This window comes from Scyliorhinus canicula, unplaced genomic scaffold, assembly GCF_902713615.1.
Source record: "Scyliorhinus canicula unplaced genomic scaffold, sScyCan1.1, whole genome shotgun sequence".
Taxonomy (NCBI): Eukaryota; Metazoa; Chordata; class Chondrichthyes; order Carcharhiniformes; family Scyliorhinidae; genus Scyliorhinus; species Scyliorhinus canicula.
The window spans coordinates 191,420-209,306 of record NW_024055740.1 but is presented as its reverse complement, the minus strand read 5'-3'; the positions used below and the strand labels follow the sequence as shown (position 1 = coordinate 209,306).

The 17,887-nt window shown below is 45.7% G+C and overlaps 1 protein-coding gene across 4 annotated transcripts; it reads right to left on the bottom strand.

Annotated features, from left to right (window-relative positions):
* Window positions 1-200: 200 nt before the first annotated feature.
* LOC119960815 (zinc finger protein 774-like) lies at window positions 201-16,595 on the bottom strand. Of its 4 annotated transcripts, none has more exons than XR_005459525.1 (4): window positions 12,161-12,209; window positions 9,464-9,624; window positions 2,923-3,038; window positions 201-315 (listed from the first exon to the last, which is right to left on the bottom strand). XR_005459525.1 is itself a non-coding variant. In XM_038788412.1 (2 exons), the coding sequence occupies exons 1-2, from the start codon at window positions 16,476-16,478 to the stop codon at window positions 9,516-9,518; spliced, it is 384 nt and encodes a 127-aa protein (XP_038644340.1). In that variant the 5' UTR covers window positions 16,479-16,595; the 3' UTR covers window positions 9,258-9,515. The 4 variants fall into 4 exon arrangements, 1 of the variants encoding a protein (XP_038644340.1); XR_005459526.1 differs by lacking the exon at window positions 12,161-12,209 and adding an exon at window positions 10,414-10,476; XR_005459524.1 differs by lacking the exons at window positions 9,464-9,624; window positions 12,161-12,209 and adding an exon at window positions 4,586-4,793.
* Window positions 16,596-17,887: the final 1,292 nt, after the last annotated feature.

Sequence of the window (17,887 nt, the reverse complement as noted above, 5' to 3'; positions counted from 1 at the left end):
TAACTCCCTTCCTCCACAGAGCAGGTGAACAGTGTGACCCCGCTGTGACCTCACTGGTGTGTCAGCAGGTTGGATGAAGCAGTAAATCCTTTCCCACACTGAGAGCAGGTGAACGGTCTCTTGTGTTAGTGAGTCGATGAGTTTCCAGCTCAGATGGGGAAGTGAATCCCTTCCCACAATCCCTACGGTTTTCCCCTGGTGCGGGAGTCTCGGTGCTTTTCCAGTCACACTGATGGTAAAATGGCCGACTCTGTCAGATCTTGATGTGAAGTTTGGTTTGAGATTTCTGGCTGCAAATACTCGCCTTTGAATATCCTGTTAAAGGAGTTTACAAATATCATCACTGTCAGTACAGCTCAAAAATTCAGAACAGACAATTCTAGTTACTTTCACACACAAACACACACACACACACACACACTCTATCTCTCTCTCCCTCCATTCTCACTCTGCTGTATCTAAGATACACACTGCCTATTCTCCAGAAGGTGCTAATTCCCGCTGATCGACAGATCAACACTCAGCGTTTCCTGTTCACGACCAAGAGATCTTATATCCTCAGAAATAAGAGCAGGAGAAGGCCATTCAGCCCATCAAACCTGCTTTTCTATTTAATAAGATCATGGCTGATCGGATTGTGACCTGAACTTCATTTTCTTCCTGTCACCCGTAACCCTCGACTCCCTTTTTGATCAAAACTCTAACTGGGCCTTGTATATATTTAACGATGCAGCCTCCACTGCTCTCTGGGGAAGAGAATTGCAAAGACTAACCCCCCTCTGAGGGAAGACATTGCTCCTCATCTCCATCAGAAATGGGGACCCTTTATTTTGACAATCTGCCCACTCGCTCCTGAATCCCCCATGAGGGGAAACATCCTCTCTTCATCTCCCCTATCATGTTACCTCAGAATCTTTTTTGTTTCAATATGATCACCTCGAAACTCCAATGAGTCCAGGCCCAACCTTTCCTCACAACACAACACCTTCATCCCAGGAATCAGCCCAATGATCCTTCTCTGAACTGCTCCCAATGCAAGAATCACCCTCCTTAGTGAAGGAGATTAAAAGTGTGCACCGTACTCCAGGTACTGTGATCTGATAGTCATTACAGAGACACGGCTGCAAGATGACAAAGGCTGGGACCTGAATATTCACAGCTGCGTGACTTTTCAGAAGGACAGGAAACTGGGAATATGCGGAGGGGCAGCTCTGTTAATTAAGGATGACATTATTACAATAGAGAGAGATGACCTTAGTTCTGGAGATCAAGATGTACAATCACATTGGGTAACGATAAAAAAATGATAACGGTAGGAAGTCACTTGTGGGAGTAGTTTCTAGGCACCCCCTAACAATAACCACACTGTAGGACGGAGAATACAGGAAGAAATAAGGGCTCGTGAGAAAAGTACTGCAATAATCATGTGATTTTTATCCACATTTAGATTGTGGAAATCAGATTGGCAATGGTAGCCAGGCAGATGAGCTCATTTGTTTTTTTAAATTTAGAGTACCCAGTTCATTTTTTCCAATTGAGGGGCAATTTAGTGTGGCCAATCCACCTATCCTGCACATCTTTGTGTTGTGGGGGTGAAACCCACACAAACATGGGGAGAATGTGCAAACTCCACACAGACAGGGAGCCAGGGCTGAGATCGAACCCAGATCCTCAGTGCCGTGAAACAGCAGTGCTAACCACTGCAACACCGTGTTTCCCTGCAGATGAGCACATAGAGAGTGTTTTGGGGGCAGTTTCTTAAGAACAGCTGGCCACAGAGCAAACTATTATAGATCACCCAATCACTGAATTGTTAGGGTGCAGAAGGCCCATTGTGTCTGCACCGGATCTCCAAATGAGGATGATGACTTGGTGCCGTTCCCCGTACCTCCCTTGACAACTTCACATCTGAAATTATTGCTCAATACTGGGTTACAAAGTCCTCGGGGTTAAACCCAGCAGCTTCTCCTGCATCTCCATTCCAGCCAAACTGATACAACAAACCAAAGGGAATTGGACAAGACCTTGGAAAGAAAAAAAACACTGCAAGGAAGTGAAGAAAGGGCAGGGGAGTGGGATGAGGCAGCATAGGTATGGTGGGCTGAATGGCCTCCATCTGCATTGTAATCATTCAATGATTCTGTGAAAAAGGACTGTAACTGGAGGCCAGATACTAACCTCCACAAACAACACCCCCCCCCCCCCCCAACACAAATCAGTTCTTAATTGGTCTGTCTCTGCTTCTAGACTCGCTTCTGTGAGAAACGTCTGCAACAAAATAATAGCAAAATACTGGTTGCTGAAAATCTGAAATAAAAATATTCTGAAATGAAAATACTCAACATGTCAATGAGTAACTGTGGCAAGAGAAACAGATTTAACATCTCAGGGTGACAGAATCAATAAACATAAGAACAAGGAGCAGGAGTCGCCATTCAGCCCCTCAATCCTGCTCCACCATTTAATAAGGTCGTGGCTGGTCTGATAGTAATCTCAAATCTTCAATTACACGGAATAAATATGGTGCAGAATTTGATGGTTAATATTAGCTGATGAACAGAAGAGAAATGATCTCTAGTGCAGGAAAAACAATTCCTGACCATGGGAAGATAAAGATGGTAAATCAGCAGCACACAGCCAAGCGATGGGCAGCAGTGAAATCTTCATTGAGACACATTGGAAGAAATAACAATAAAATACCAAACATGGTTAAAATAAATCCACTATTAGAGGCAGAAAACGTTAAACAATGGCAGAGAGGTGATGAGGGAGGGCAGAGCTGAAACAGAGCAATGGGTGAACATGGATTCAGATCCACAATAAAGGAGACAAACCTGCCCCAGAGCCCTGAAACCAGAGCACAGATAACAAAGCACAATGCTAAAAACTTTAAATTATAGATGAATGCTCAATAATACTCACCTCTGGAACAATTTCACTGTTTTCAAATTTCAAACCACCTGCTGGAGCTGCAGCTGAAAAGATATCAGAAGCACTGGAATCAGAGAAAATTCTCAGTCTTCAAACCTTCTCACTCCCTGCAAAAGAAGATTACAAGAGTCATGTGTCAATTGTGGTTAGAAATGAAGAGAAACATTTTAACTTAAATTTGAGATTGCTGTGTGTAAATCCTCCCCTTCTAACTCCCTCTGAAAGGAGTTTTCAATGTCCGGGATATAAATTCATAACATCCTCTCTGGTTTCCTGGTGCAGGATTACAGAATATGGGATACACTGACATTGGAAGCAGTTCAGACAAGATTCACTCAGCTGATACCTGGTATGAAGGGTTTTATGGGGGAAAGTTGGGCGGGGTCTCTATAACTGATTGGAGTTAGATGAATGAAAGGTAGTTTTGAAGATTCTGAGGGTGCTTGACAGGGTAACTGCTTAAATGATTTTTCTTCACAGGAAATCTCAATCTGCAGGGACAGTTTAAAAATAAGAGTCTCAAACAGAGATGTGGAGAAATTGTGACTCAGAGAGCCGGCAGAATTCTCTCCCTCTGAGAGATTTCTACCTACAACTGAGTCAAAGGTTAGGGAGCCGGTTTGTCCAAGTGGCCTCTTCCTGCTCCTAATTAGAAACATAGAATCCCTATGAAATGAAATGAAAATGGCTTATTGTCACGAGTAGGCTTCAATGAAGTTACTGTGAAAAGCCCCTAGTCGCCACATTCCGGCGCCTGCCCGGGGAGGCTGGTACAGGAATCGAACCGTGTTGCTGGCCTGCTTGGTCTGCTTTAAAAGCCAGCGATTTAGCTGAGTGAGCTAAACCAGCCCCAATGGTGGAGAATGTGGCCATTCAGCCCATCATGTCTGCATGAACCATCTGAAAGCACCCTATCTAGGCCCACTTCCCCCAATGTCGATAATCCCACCTAATCTTTGGACAAATTAAGGGGCAATTTTAGCATGGCCGAGGCACCCAACCTGCACATCTTAGGGCAGTGGGAGGAAGCTGGAGCACCCGGAGGAAACCCACGCAGACACAGGGAGAATGTGCAAACTCCACTCAGACAGTCGCCCGAGGTCAGAAACAAACCTGGGTCCCTGGCGCTGAGGCCTCAGTGCTAGGATGGTATGGTGGTACAGTGGTTAGCACTGCTGCCTCACAGTGCCAGCAACCCAGGTTCAATTCCAGTCACTGTCTGTGGGGAGTTTGCAAGTTCTCCCGGTGTCTGCATGGTTTTCCTCCAGTTTTCTCCCACAGTCCAAAGAAGTGAGGGTTTGGTGGATTGGCCATGATAAACTGCTCCTTAGTGTCCATGGATGTGCAGGTTCGATTATGGGGTTGCAGAGATAGCGCGTGATTGATGGGTGAGTGCATCTGTAAAGTTTTCTTTAGAAGGGTCTGTGCAGACTCAATGGACCGCATGGACTCCATATGCACTGTACAGATTCTACAATCTTATTCTTCTGTGATTCGGATGGCCACACATGCGCTCTGCGATGTCGAGGTGTCGGTCAACCCGGCCCCCTGTCAATTCAGGAATCCAACATTTTCTCTCCTGGTCACCTGAACACTGACGGTGCGCCTACTTTCCGTTACGTCACAAAGATGGCCGCGCATGCGCTCTGCTCACCTCTGAACTAAGATGGCGGCCTTGGAACTGGGCCTGATCCCAGGGAAAAGCTCCACAGCTGCAAACGCGGGAACTTCAGGGTCTTATGCCGGTCCTAGGGCATACACCGGCTGTTTATAAAGTTTCTGCACCCTCCGCATCCCGACTCCCGCTTAATTCCTCCTTCCGCCCCACCGACTCTCACCCACGGAACAAGCCATTACCGCACTCGAAGGTCTCCGAGCAATATGAAACCGCGCATGCTCCCGATAAAGCCCAGAGCTGCGTCGGCGCACTGGGCCCCTGTGCAGTGAATAGGGCACATTCACAACCGCGGTGAATCATGGGTAATGAATGCACCATTGAAACGTCAAATAGATAATACAAAATAACTCTGTTCAGATAGCTCAGCTTCTGAAAAAATCATATTCATTTCTCCTATCACGGTGCCTACTGACGAACTGATTGATTATTTGGCCGTTGCCTGTAAGTGATCAGCTCTATTCAGTGTATTCTAAAGTTCACCTTTATATGAAGCTGCTCTTTCAACATGTTCCATAGTTTAACAGGCTTGTTCTGATACTCCTCAGACAGACCCCAAGTGTTGACTCCATACAGCCCTTTGAATTCATGACCTATCTTCATTTTCACTGCACGTTCATCCAGTTAAGTGATGGCTAAATCAGAAGTGTAATTCCATCCTTTGTTTGAAAAGCCTAAATGTAGATTGGATATCTGTGGCTTTCCAATTCTTGCTAGGGGATTTGGTGGTCACCTTCCTGATGTTCCCGGTGTTTTACGGACAACCTTGATATGAAAGGGATATGTAACCTCTCTGCTCTGTGGGGAGATTCACATTGCAGCTGCTGGGTTTGTTTTTCCTTTCTTCTTTTGGCAGCAGTTCCTCACGTACTGTTGTCTTTTGCACAGGAATGGCCCCAAGGATGTTTCAATGGCCCTGCAGCTTTTAATGCCAGATTCAAAACCGATTGCACAGCACGACCCTGAACTCACTTGTGGCTTTACTTTCACCCTCAATCCAGTAATCCCACACATCAGATATTCACTGTTCTGCAAATCACTGTTTGTGGAGGGACTCTTCCTTCTGTGGCTTCCATACACATACAGCTTCCGATTTGCATTAAATCTTTTCCATGGCGGCTCCTGTGGTTCGCAAATCCACTGCTGTCACCATGTTGTGTTGATGTGTCTTTGCACCAATTAACCAATGTCACACAGGATTGCTGAACTAGTCATAGCTTTGGTTTAATTGAAGATACATGACAAGATGGCTCAGTAGACAGATCTACACTTGGGATTCAGCAACCATTATTTACAGACAGTACATAGATACATAGAAGATAGGAGCAGGATGAGGCCTTTTGGCCCTTTGAGCTTGCTCCACCATTCATCACCATCATGGCTGATCATCCAACTCAATAGCCTAATCCTGCTTTCTCCCCATAGCCTTTGATTACATTCACCCCAAGTGCAATATCCAGCCGTCTCTTGAATATATTCAATGTTTTACCATCAACTACTTCCTGTGGTAATGGATTCCACAGGCTCACCACTCTTTGGGTGAAGAAATGTCTCCACATCTCTGTCCGAAATGGTTCATCCTGAATTCTCAGACTGTGACCCCTGGTTCTGGACATACCCATCATTGGTTACATCTTCCCTGCATCTACCCTGACTAGTCCTGTTCGAATTTTATGAGATGCCCCCTCATTCGTCTGAACGCCAGCGAGAACAATCCCAACCGAGTCAATCTCTGCTCATATGACAGTCCCGCCATCCCTGGAATCAGTCTGGTAACCTTTTGCTGCACTCCCTCGAGAGCAAGAACATCCTTCCTCAGAGAAGGAGACCAAAACTGCTCACAATACTCCAGGTGTGGCCTCAGCAAGGCCCTGTATAATTGCAGCAACACATCCCTGCTTCTGTACTCGAAACCTCTCGCAATGAAGGCCAACATACCATTAGCCTTGTTTACCGCCTGCTGCACCTGCATGCTTACCTTCAGCAACTGGTGCACAAGGACACCCAGGTCTCACTGCACACTCCCCTCTCCCAATTTACAACCATTCAGGTAGTAATCTGCCTTCCTGTTTTTGTTTCCAAAGCGAATAACCTCTCACTTATCCAAATTATATAGCTCTGCCATTGATTTGCCCACTTGCCCAACCTGTCCAGATCTTGCTGTAGGATCCCTGTATGCTTGTCCCAGTTCACCCTCCCACCCAACTTGGTATCATCTGCAGACTTTAAGATGTTACATTTTGTTCCCTCATCCAAATCATGAATATATATTGTGAATAGCTGGGGTCCCAGCACCGATCCCTTAGGGATCCCACTAGTTACTGCCTTCCAATTTGAAAAGGACCCATTAATTCCTACTCTTCGTTTCCTCTCTGCCAGCCAGTTTTCTATCCACCTCAATACATTTCCCCCAATCACATGCGCTTTAATTTTGCACAATAATCTCTTAAGCGAGACTTTGTCAAACGCCTTCTGAAAGTCCAAATGTACCACATCGACTGGCTCACTGTACTGGTTACATCTTCAAAGAATTCCAACAGATTTGTCAAGCATGATTTTCCCTTCATAAATCTATGCTGACTCTGACTGATCCTGCTAGTGCTTCCTAAATGTTTCGCCATAAAGTCCTTGAAATGAAATAACGTAGCATGGTAGCATAGTGGTTAGCACAAATGCTTCACAGCTCTAGGGTCCCAGGTTCGAATCCCGGCTTGGGTCACTGTCTGTGTGGAGTCTGCACGTTCTCCCTGTGTGCGCGTGGGTTTCCTCCGGGTGCTCCGGTTTCCTCCCACAGTCCAAAGATGTGCAGGTTAGGTGAATTGGCCAGGCTAAATTGCCCTCAGAGTCCAAATTGCCCTTAGTGTTAGGTGGGGTTACTGGGTTATGGGGATGGGGTGGAGGTATAGGCTTGGGTAGGGTGCTCTTTCCAAGAGCCGGTGCAGACTTGATGGGCCAAATGGCCTCCTTCTGCACTGTAAATTCTATGAAAAAAAATGAAAATCGTTTATTGTCACAAGTAGGCTTCAAATGAAGGTACTGTGAAAAGCCCCTAGTCGCCACATTCCGGTGCCTGTTCGGGAAGGCTGGTCCGGGAATCGAACCGTGCCCTGGTCTGCTTTCAAAGCCAGCGATTTAGCCCTGTGTGCTAAACCAGCACCTATCTTTGATAATGAATTCAAGCATTTTCCCCACTACCGATGTTAGGCTTACTGGTCTATAATTCCCTGCTTTCTCTCTACCTCCCTTTTTGAATATTGGAGTGACGTGAGCTATCCTCCAAACTGCAGGGACTGTTCCAGAGTCTACAAAATCCCAGAAGATAGCCATCAATGCATCCACTATTTCCAGAGCCACTTCCTGAAGCACTCTGGGATCCAGATTCTCAGACCCTGGGGATTTACCTGCAATTCCTACCCAATACTAGCTGCTGATCACAAGCTGCTTTACATCCTGGTTACTTCCTCACAAAAAAATCTCCTGAACTTGATATCACAACAAGGACAGCAATTAGTCTCCTCTTGGGGAAAACAAATACCTAACACACTGTATTTAGAAAACACTGTTATACTTAACGCATATCAAAATATTAAACTCCAGTCCAGTCACAGGCATTATTAATGGAAGGGAAAACACGACCTGTCAGAATGGACATAGTTCAGTCCTGGATGTGATTAACAGAAGCAATAAGAGCAGAATCCAACCCTGCAGTCACTCATGAACTTGCTGGTGTTTCAGTAGGTGGTAGGACTGAGCAAATCCCTTCCCACACTTGGAGCAGGTGAACGGCCTCTCCCCAGTGTGAATTCGCCAGTGTTTCACCAGGTGGGATGACTCAATGAATCCCTTCCCACACTGGGAGCAGATGAATGACCTCTCCCCAGTGTGAACTCGGTGGTGTCTCAGCAGGGCAGATGACTGAATGAATTCCTTTCCACACTCGGAGCAGGTGAATGGACTCTCCACAGTGTGAACTTTCTGATGTCTCTGCAGGACGCATAACCGAGTGAATTTCATTTTACACTTAGTGCAAGGGAACGGTCTCTCCCTGGTATGAACTCGCTGGTGTCTCAGGAGGCTGAATGACCGAGGGAATCCCTTCCCACACACGGAACAGGAGAATGGGCTCTGACTAGAGTGGATGTGTTGGTGTCTCTTTAGATCCCTTGTGCTTTTGAAGCTCTTCTCGCAGTCAGAACATTTAAAAAGTCTCTTATCAGTGTGAACAAGTTGATGAGAAGTAAGGTTAGTTAAATGAATGAATCCCTTCCCACACTCAGAGCAGGTAAACGGCCTCTCCCCAGTGTGAACTCGCTGGTGTTCAGTGAGGTGGGATGACTGAGTGAATCCCTTTCCACACTCTGAGCAGGTGAATGGCCTCTTCCCAGTGTGAACTCGCTGGTGTCTAGTCAGGGTGGATAACTGAGTGAATCCCTTCCCACATTTAGAGCAGTTGAATGGTCTCTCGCCGGTGTGACTGCGTTGGTGAATTTCCAGCTCTGATGGGGATCTGATAACTTTACCACAGTCTCCACATTTCAATAGTCTCTGTGTGATGCTGGCCCGGGTGTGACTGAGTTGATGAGTTTCCAGCCAGGATGGATAATTGAATCTCTTCCCACAGTCCCCGCATTTCCACGGTTTCTCCATGGTGCCGGTGTCCTTGTGACTCTCCAGGTTGGACGATCAGTTGAAGCCTCGTCCAAACAGGACACATGTACCGTTTCTCCCCACTGTGAATGTTACTGTGAGGTTTCTGGTTGTGTAACTGGTGGAGGCTCTTTCCACAGTCAGTTCACTGGAACACTCTCACTCGGGTGTGTGTTGTGTGGGACTCAGTGCTTTTCCAGTCATACTTACATTTGAAATCTGTTCCCACAGACAGAATAGACAAACATTTCTCCTTCCACATTCAAAGGCTGATGATATTCAAGTCCTGGTGAATCAAGTGTCTGTCAGATCTTGACATGATGTTTTGTTTCACTGCTTTAAACATCTGCAAATCCTCACCTTCCCATGCTCTGTAAAAGGAGATTACCAAAGTCATCACTGTAAGTGGAGGATAGAAATGCATAACAGACAATTCTAGTTCCTATGGAACATTTTTTAAACTTATTCCACTGCAGATCCTCATCTTTCTCTCTCTCTATTCCCTCTCTCTCTCTCTGTGAAACTCAGTGTCTTGTCCTGTTTTAGTTTCTGGCTCTCTTCCTGCCCAGTGTAATCCTGAGCTGATGTTTCACAAGGAGACATTTGTTAATAGTTTCCCAGAGCTCAGAGTCCTCATTAATTTCAGTGCAAAGTGTCAGCTCTTATTTATTATCCCCCCTCCCCCATCCTCTGATGTGAACCATCCTCCAGTGGCTGAAGCAGGATGTTGAGTGTTAACAAGGGACTGTTCCAGGCAGAGAGGGAGGGAGGGAGCGAGCGAGAGAGGAGAGACAGAGAGATGGGCCACCTGGCCTCCTTTGGTCCTATGAATTTAAATTTTCTGGTTCCATTGTCGAGCATATTTAAGACTGAAATAGACTGAATTTTGGTCTCTCAGAGAATTAAGGGTTCTGGTGAACAGGCAGGAGGGAGGAATTGAGGCTGAATCAGCCATGATTGTATTGAATAACAGTGTAGGTGAGACAGGTTGTCTGGACTGATCCTGCTCCTAACCCTTATCTGTTTCCAACGGCGCTGTCTACTTTCATCATCACCGATTTTTTTAACAGATATCCAGATAATTAAACTGTGTCTCAGTTACAGGAGTTACTAACAGCAACATAAACAAACTAATTATGTGATTAACAGCAGAATCTGACCTCCGCAGTCATTTGTGAACTCGTTGGTGTGTCAGCAAGTGAGATGATTGAGCAAATCTCTTCCCACACACAGAGCAGGTGAACGGCCTCTCCCCAGTGTGAACTTGCTGGTGTCTCAGCACGTTGGAAGACTGAGTAAAGCCCTTCCCAGACACAGAGCAGGTGAATATCTTCTCCCTTGTCTCATCAACATCCGTTGGTGTCTCACCAGGTGGGATGATGAAATGAATCCCTTCCCTCACTCGGGTGTGTGTGTCTCGGTGCTTTTCCAGTCTCACTGATGTTTGAAATTATTTCCTGCAGCCAAAACTGATAAATATTTCTGCTTTGACATTCAAAGCTTGATGATATTCAGCTCCGAGTGAATTAAGTGATGATCAGATCTTAATGTGATGCTTGGTTTGAGTTTCCCATCCACAAATCATCTTCTAATATCCTATAAACAGTTTACAAAAGTCATTGCTGTCAGTGCAGGACAGAAATTTAGAATAGGCAATTCTAGTTTCTATGCAACATTCTTTCTTTTCTTGTTTTCTTAAACGTGTTGTTCAATCAAAATAAAATAAATCAAAATCAGAAACAAAATCCCAACAAGAGCAAAAGAGAATCTTCCTGACTAAACCAGAATGTCTTTACCAATGTCTATGAAACACTCTGTACTCTGAGGTACCCACCGATCGTGGAAGGTGTCAACTGTTTCCCAGAGCCACCCAGACACATGCAGGCCCATGGAAGAGAGGCCTCTTATGGGGGTCGGCAGTAAAGTGACCTTATTCAATGGTGGAGCAGGCTTGATAGACTGATTTAAAAAAAAGTTCCTATTTATTGAACATCTCTAATTGCCCTGGAGGAGGCAGTTAAGAGTCATCCACTTTGCTGTGGGTCTGGAGTCACATGTAGGTCAGACCAGGTGAGGACAGAAGATTTCCTTCCCTAAAGGTCATTGGTGAATCAGTTGAGTTTTAACGACAATTGACAATGGTTTCATGGTCATCAAGACTTTTAATTCCAGATTTTTATTTAATTAAAATTTTACCATCTGCAGTGGCAGGATTCGAACCCGGGTAACAGAACATTACCCTGGATTTCTGGTTTAGTAGTCCAGTGACAATACCACACCGTCACTGCCACCCCACAAGAGGTAGTGGCGCAGTGGTAGTGGTGAAGTTGTTGACTCCTATTTCTTATATTCAACCAGAGTAATTCCCACCACCAAATGGGACCTGATCATCCAAATTCTATAAATTGCTGTTTTAACCAGGCCCAAGAGCAAGTCCAGGACAAGATCCTCTGACTTACCCAGTGCCTCTACACCGGGCAGCCAAAGATTAGGAGCAGGGGACTGAAGTGTAACTAAAACTTGAGAAGTAGCTGCTGCAGATAACTAACTATCAGGACTGCAACCTCCCACACTGAATTAAGACATGGCCCATGGAATTCTCCGGGTTGGAAGCAGCGCCTGCAGCCTAATGTAACTCCCGAACACTAGGACCCGGTTGGAAACAGAGGCGCTGAAGCCCCGCCCACCATCTTTCGAATTCGCCAAAACACGAACGCATGCGCAGTCTCTCCATTGAAATAAGATGGCGGCCGTTAGTCTGGGTCAGTCTCCGGGGAAAAGACCCGGAGCTGCAAATGTGGGACCCGCAGCTTCGGATTCTGGGCTTGATGCCTTCACCAGGTGTTTAGAAACCCTCCCCGTCCACCCGCCGGTTCCATCGCCCCCTCCGCGTTTCCGCATCCTCACCGGTTTGGAGATCCGATAAACAATAGGCTTCCCATCCCTATCACTGCGCATGATCCTGTGCAGGGCGTTGCTGCGCCTGCGCACTGCTCTCCTGTGCTCTGGAGAGAGGACATTCACCACCGCGGGGGGGGTGTCGGGTAACGTCCTCGCCATGGCAGCTACCAACTAACCAGGGAATTGTGAATTTATTGTGCTTTGATTTAGCAATTGGGGCGGAAATCAGTAACAATAGGAACCCAGGCGGGATGGTGGATAGTGATTAGCATGGTAGCACTGCTAGCGACCTGGGTTTGATTCCAAGACTTGGTTGACTGTGGAGTTTGCACTTTCTCCCCGTGTCTGCATGGGCTTCCTCCCAGTCCTCTGGTTTCCTCTCACAGTCACCTTCTTGAACCTCTTCAGTCCATGTGGTGTTGGTCTACCCACAGTGTTGTTAGGTAGGATGTTGATGCAGCAACAGTAAAGGAACAGTGATATGTTTCCAAGTCCCAATGGCGTGGCTTGGAGGGGAACTTCCAGGAAGTGATGTTCCATACATCTGCTGCCCTTGTCCTTCTAGGTTTCGTGGTTGTGTGTGGGAGGAGATTCACTCAGTAATTTATCTGCTTCATGGATGAAAAGAGCTTTGCTGATAAAGGAGCCACAGCTTTTCAGAAATCCTGGACTTCATTTCAAATTATAACAGATTGTTTCTCCCCAACAGGTTCAATATACATTGTGTTTTTACAGAAGTCTCTGTATCCAGACTCCATTAAACAGTAGGAAAGTAGGAAACAATGGGCATTTAAAGATTATTTCTATTACATAAGTGACTGCATACTGAGACCGTGAGATTACTGGATACTCAAAGGAGGACACATTAGAAAGAGCTGTGAGTGTAATCAGCACATTGTTCTCATCTGGTTCCTCTGCTCAAAGCTAGACCAGGTCAGAAGCCCCAGGCTTTTACATACTGAACATTTTGGTTTTAGTAAAGTCTTGCTAACCTGATAATAAATTTCAACATATACTCAGATCCTCTTTCAATGATGTTCAACATACCATTTGCTGCACCTGCTTTTGATGACTCATGAACAAGGACACCCAGATCCCTCTGGATATCTGCACTTCCCAATCTCTCACCATTTAAGAAATATACTACATCACCTTCCTCGAACCAAAGAGGATAACTTCATATTTTGTCCACATTATAATCCATCTGCCATGTTCTTGCCCATTCATTAGCCTGTCTAAATCCTCATGAATCCTCTTTGCATCCTCCTCGCAACGCACATTCTCACCGAGTTTTGAGTCATCAGCAATCATGGAAATATTGCATTTGGTCCCCGCACCCAAATCATTGATATAGATTGTGAACAGCTGGAGCCCGAATACTGATCCTTGTAATACCTCACTGGCCACAGTCTGCCCAGCTGAAAATGATCCATTTATTCCTGCTCGCTGTTTTCTATGAATCCTCAATCCGTGCCAGTATACCACCCCCCCCCCCCCCCCCCACTCAGATGTTCCTAACCTCCTCTGTTGGACTTAATCGAAAGTCTTCTGAAGATCCAAATGCACCATATCCACTGATTCACCTTATCTGTTCTGTAATAATATTCTTTTTTTTTATAAATTTAGAGTATCCAATTTTGTTTTGTTCCAAATAAGGGGCAATTTAGCATGGCCAATCCGCTTAACCTGCACATTTTTGGGTTGTGGGGGTGAAACCCACGCAGAGACAGTAGTAATATTCTTAAAGAAAACCTCCAACAGCTTTGGAATCATAGAATTTGCAGTGCAGAAGGAGGACATTCGGCCCATCGAGTCTGCACTGGCCCTTGGAAAGAGCACCCTACTTAAGCCCACGCCTCCCCCCATCCCCATAATCCAGTAACCCCACCTAACCTTTTTTAGACACTAAGGACAATTTAGCATGGACAATCCACCTAACTTGCACATCTTTGGACTGTGGGAGGAAACCGGAGCCCCGGAGGGAACCTATGCAGACACGGGGAAAATGTGCAGACTCCACAGACAGTGACCCATGTCGGGAATCGAACCTGGGACCCTGGAGCTGTGATGCAACTGTGCTACCGACTGTGCTACCGTGCTGCCCCATGGAAAATATAATTTCACTTTCAGAAATTCATGCTGAATTTCCCCAATCAGATCATTATTTTCTAAATGTTGCTGTTAACACATCCTTTGTAACAGATTCTAGTATTTTTCCCATTACTGATGTCAGGATAACAAGTCTGTTGTTCCCCATTTTCTCCCCCATTTCTGAAAAAGTGGGATTACATTTTCAACCTCCAATCTGCAGAGTCTATAGAATGTTGAAAGATGACCAGCAGCATATCCACTGTGTCGACAGCCACCTCCTCTGACACTCTGCAATGTAAATCATCAGGTCCCTGGTATTTATCAACTTTCAATCCCATTAATTTCTCCAGTGCTACTTTTTCACTCATCTCATTCAGTTCCTCATTCCCATTAGTCTGTAGTTTCTCTCTTATTTCTGGGAGGATTTTTTCTACGTTTCTCCGTGGAGACAGACACAAAGTAATTATTTAGATTCTCTGTCATTTCCCTCTTCCCCATTATAAATAAATCCTGTCTCGTCCTGTAATGGACCCACATTTGTCTTTAATAGAATCCTAAAAGTGCAGAAGGAGGCCATTCAGCCCATCGATTCTGCACTGACCCTCTAAATGATCACCCCACCTAGACCCACTCCCCTGATCTATCCCCGTAACCCCACCTGAATATTGGACACAAAGGGGCAATTTAGCATGGCCAATCCACCTAACCTGTGCATCTTTGGACTGTGGGAGGAAACCAGAGCATCTGGAGGAAACCCACGCTGACACGGGGAGAACGTGCAAATATCACACAGTGTGTGTAGTTTGTGCATACTCCTCAAATCTGTGAGTTTCCTCCAGGTGCTCTGATTTCCTCTTACAGTCCAAAGATGTGCAGGTTAGGCGGTGTTATTGGGAGAGGAAGGGGGAGTGGGCCTAGCTAGGGTCCACTTTCAGGCAGTCAGTGCAAACTTGAAGTGCCGAGTGGCCTCCTTCTGCACTATGGTGATTCTATGGATTCTCGTGCCATCATGTAGATGAGAAACAGGAGGGGCCAAGGATAGATTCTTGGGAGACACCAAATTGGAGAGGAAAGGGAGGTTGGAGATGGGGTGGTCATTTGCAAAGGAGTTGGGGGTCAAGGGTTGTTTTCACAGGATGGGTGAGGATGGTGTATTTAAATTGAGGGGCAGCACCAGAAGAGAGAGAGAACTGTTAACAATATCAGTTAATGTGGGGAAGTTGGATGGTCAGCGGTTTAGTGAGAATAGGGTCAATGGAGCAGAAGGCAGGTTTTGTAAACAAGATGAGATTGAACAGGACATGACAGGAGACCAGACAGAAACTGGAGATAGATGTGAGTTCATGACTCAGACAAGGGACATTTTTTTTGAGACAGTTTTGTCTGGTGGGTTAGAGGAAGGGAGAAAAACAGCAGGGGTATCTGATCGGATTGTCTCAATCTTCATGACAAAGAATCTCCACGAGCTCCTCGCAGTTGTTTTTGGAGATGAGAATGGAGAAGACAGGGGAGAAGGAGGATCCTTCAAAAGGAACTAACTTATGTTTGAGGTGTTAAAAAGATTAAATAGGGGCAGCACGGTGGTGCAGTGGATAGCACTGCTGCCTCATGGCGCCGAGGTCCCAGGTATCCCAGTTCTGGGTCACTGTCCGTGTGGAGTGTGCACATTCTCCCCATGTTTGCGTGGGTTTCGCCCCCACAACAAAAAAGATGTGCCGGTTAGGTAGATTGGCCACACTAAATTGCCCCTTAATTGGAAAAAAATGAATCGGGCATTCTAAATTTTAAAAAAAGATTAAATATAGCATGTCAACCCTAAGCTGATTTATTTAAATGTTATCTTGACTATTAGCCTGTGTAACTGGTTTGAAATGTATTAACATCAGCAGAAACAGACCCCAATGAAGATGGATCAGACCTGGATGTGATTAACAGCAAAATCCACTCACTGTAATTACTTGTGAATTTGCTGGTGTCTCATCAGGTTGGATGACTGTGTGAATCCCTTCCCACACTTGGGGCAGATGTAAGGCCTCTCCGCAGTGTGAACCCGCTTGTGTGTCAGCAGGCTGGATGACTGAGTGAATGTCTTCCCACACTGGGAGCAGGTGAATGGCCTCTCCCCAGTGTGAGTTCGCTGGTGTACAGTGAGGTCAGATGATGTCTTGAACCCAGTCCCACAGTAAGAGCACCTGAACGGTTTCTCGTCAGTGTGAATACGTTGATGCCGCATAAGTTCCCCGGAACTTTTAAAGCATTTCCCACAGTCTGGGCATTGAAAAGGTCTCTCATCAGTGTGAACACGTTGATGGAGTATCAGAGCCCGAGAACTTTTATAGCACTTCCCGCAGTCTGGACATTTAAATGGTCTCTCGTCCGTGTGAACCCGCTGGTGCGTCATCAAGTCTGATGACCGAATGAATCCTTTCCCACACTCTGAGCAGATGAATGGTCTCTTCCCAGTGTGAACTCGCTGGTGTCTCAGCAGGCTGGACGACTGAGCGAATCCCTTCCCACACACGGAGCAGTTGAATGGTTTCTCCCCGGTGTGCACTCGCTGGTGTTGCAGCAGGCTGGATGATCGAGAGAATCCCTTCCCACAATCGGAGCAAGTGAATGATCTCTCCCCAGAGTGTCTGGGATGATGAATTTCCAGTTGCGATGTGGATCTGAATCCCTCCTCACACTCCCATGGTTTCTCCTCACTATGAACGGTGCTTTTTCCTTCCATGTTCAAAATTCACTGATATTCAGGTTGCAACAAATTGGGCGATCCTCAGATTCTGATGTAGTGTTTGGTTTGAGTTTCCTGACTGCAAATCTTCCCCTTGTAACACTCTGTTAAATTGATTTAAAACAAAAAAAAGGGAATGAGAGAGAACCCACAAAAACACAAAGACAGGTTGTGAAATTGAGCTGAATGAATCTGGTCATTTGTGGGGCCAACACTGGGATAAAGTGACCATGAAAACTGTTGGATTGTCATAAAAACCCAACTGGTTCACTAATGTCCTTCAGGAAAGGGAACCTGCCAACCGGCCGGAACCCACACAAGACTCGGGCCTCTGCAAGAATACAAGAAACAGGAGCAGAAGTAGATCATTTGGCCTGTCAAACCTGGTCTGCCATTGAACACGATTGTGGCTGATCTTGGTCTTCCAGTCTCCTTTCCTGCCAGCTCCCCATTTCCTTGACTTCCTGAGAGACCAAAAATCACACCATCTTAACCTTAAATATATTCAACAATGGAGCATCCACAACCCTCTGGGCTAGGGAATTCCACGTGACAAGAAAGACAGACAGAGAGAAAAAGAGAGTGAGTCATGGTGGAGAGACAGAGAGGAAAGACAGAAATGATAAGGGAGTGGGAGTGATAGGAACAATGGAGAGGCATTTGAAAAAAATTAAATGAGAATATATACCTACATCAGAATCACAATTTGACAGAATTTCCTCAACCCTTCACCTCCACCACCTGGATGGACCAGGACAGCAGCTGTATGTTAACATCACTACCTGTAAGTTCCCTTCCAAGACACACAATGTCCGATCTTGTCTGACATCAAGTGCTGAAGGAGCAGAAATTTACTCTACTTAAATATTGAGAAGATTAAACCCATTCTCTTCCGTTCCCTCGACAAA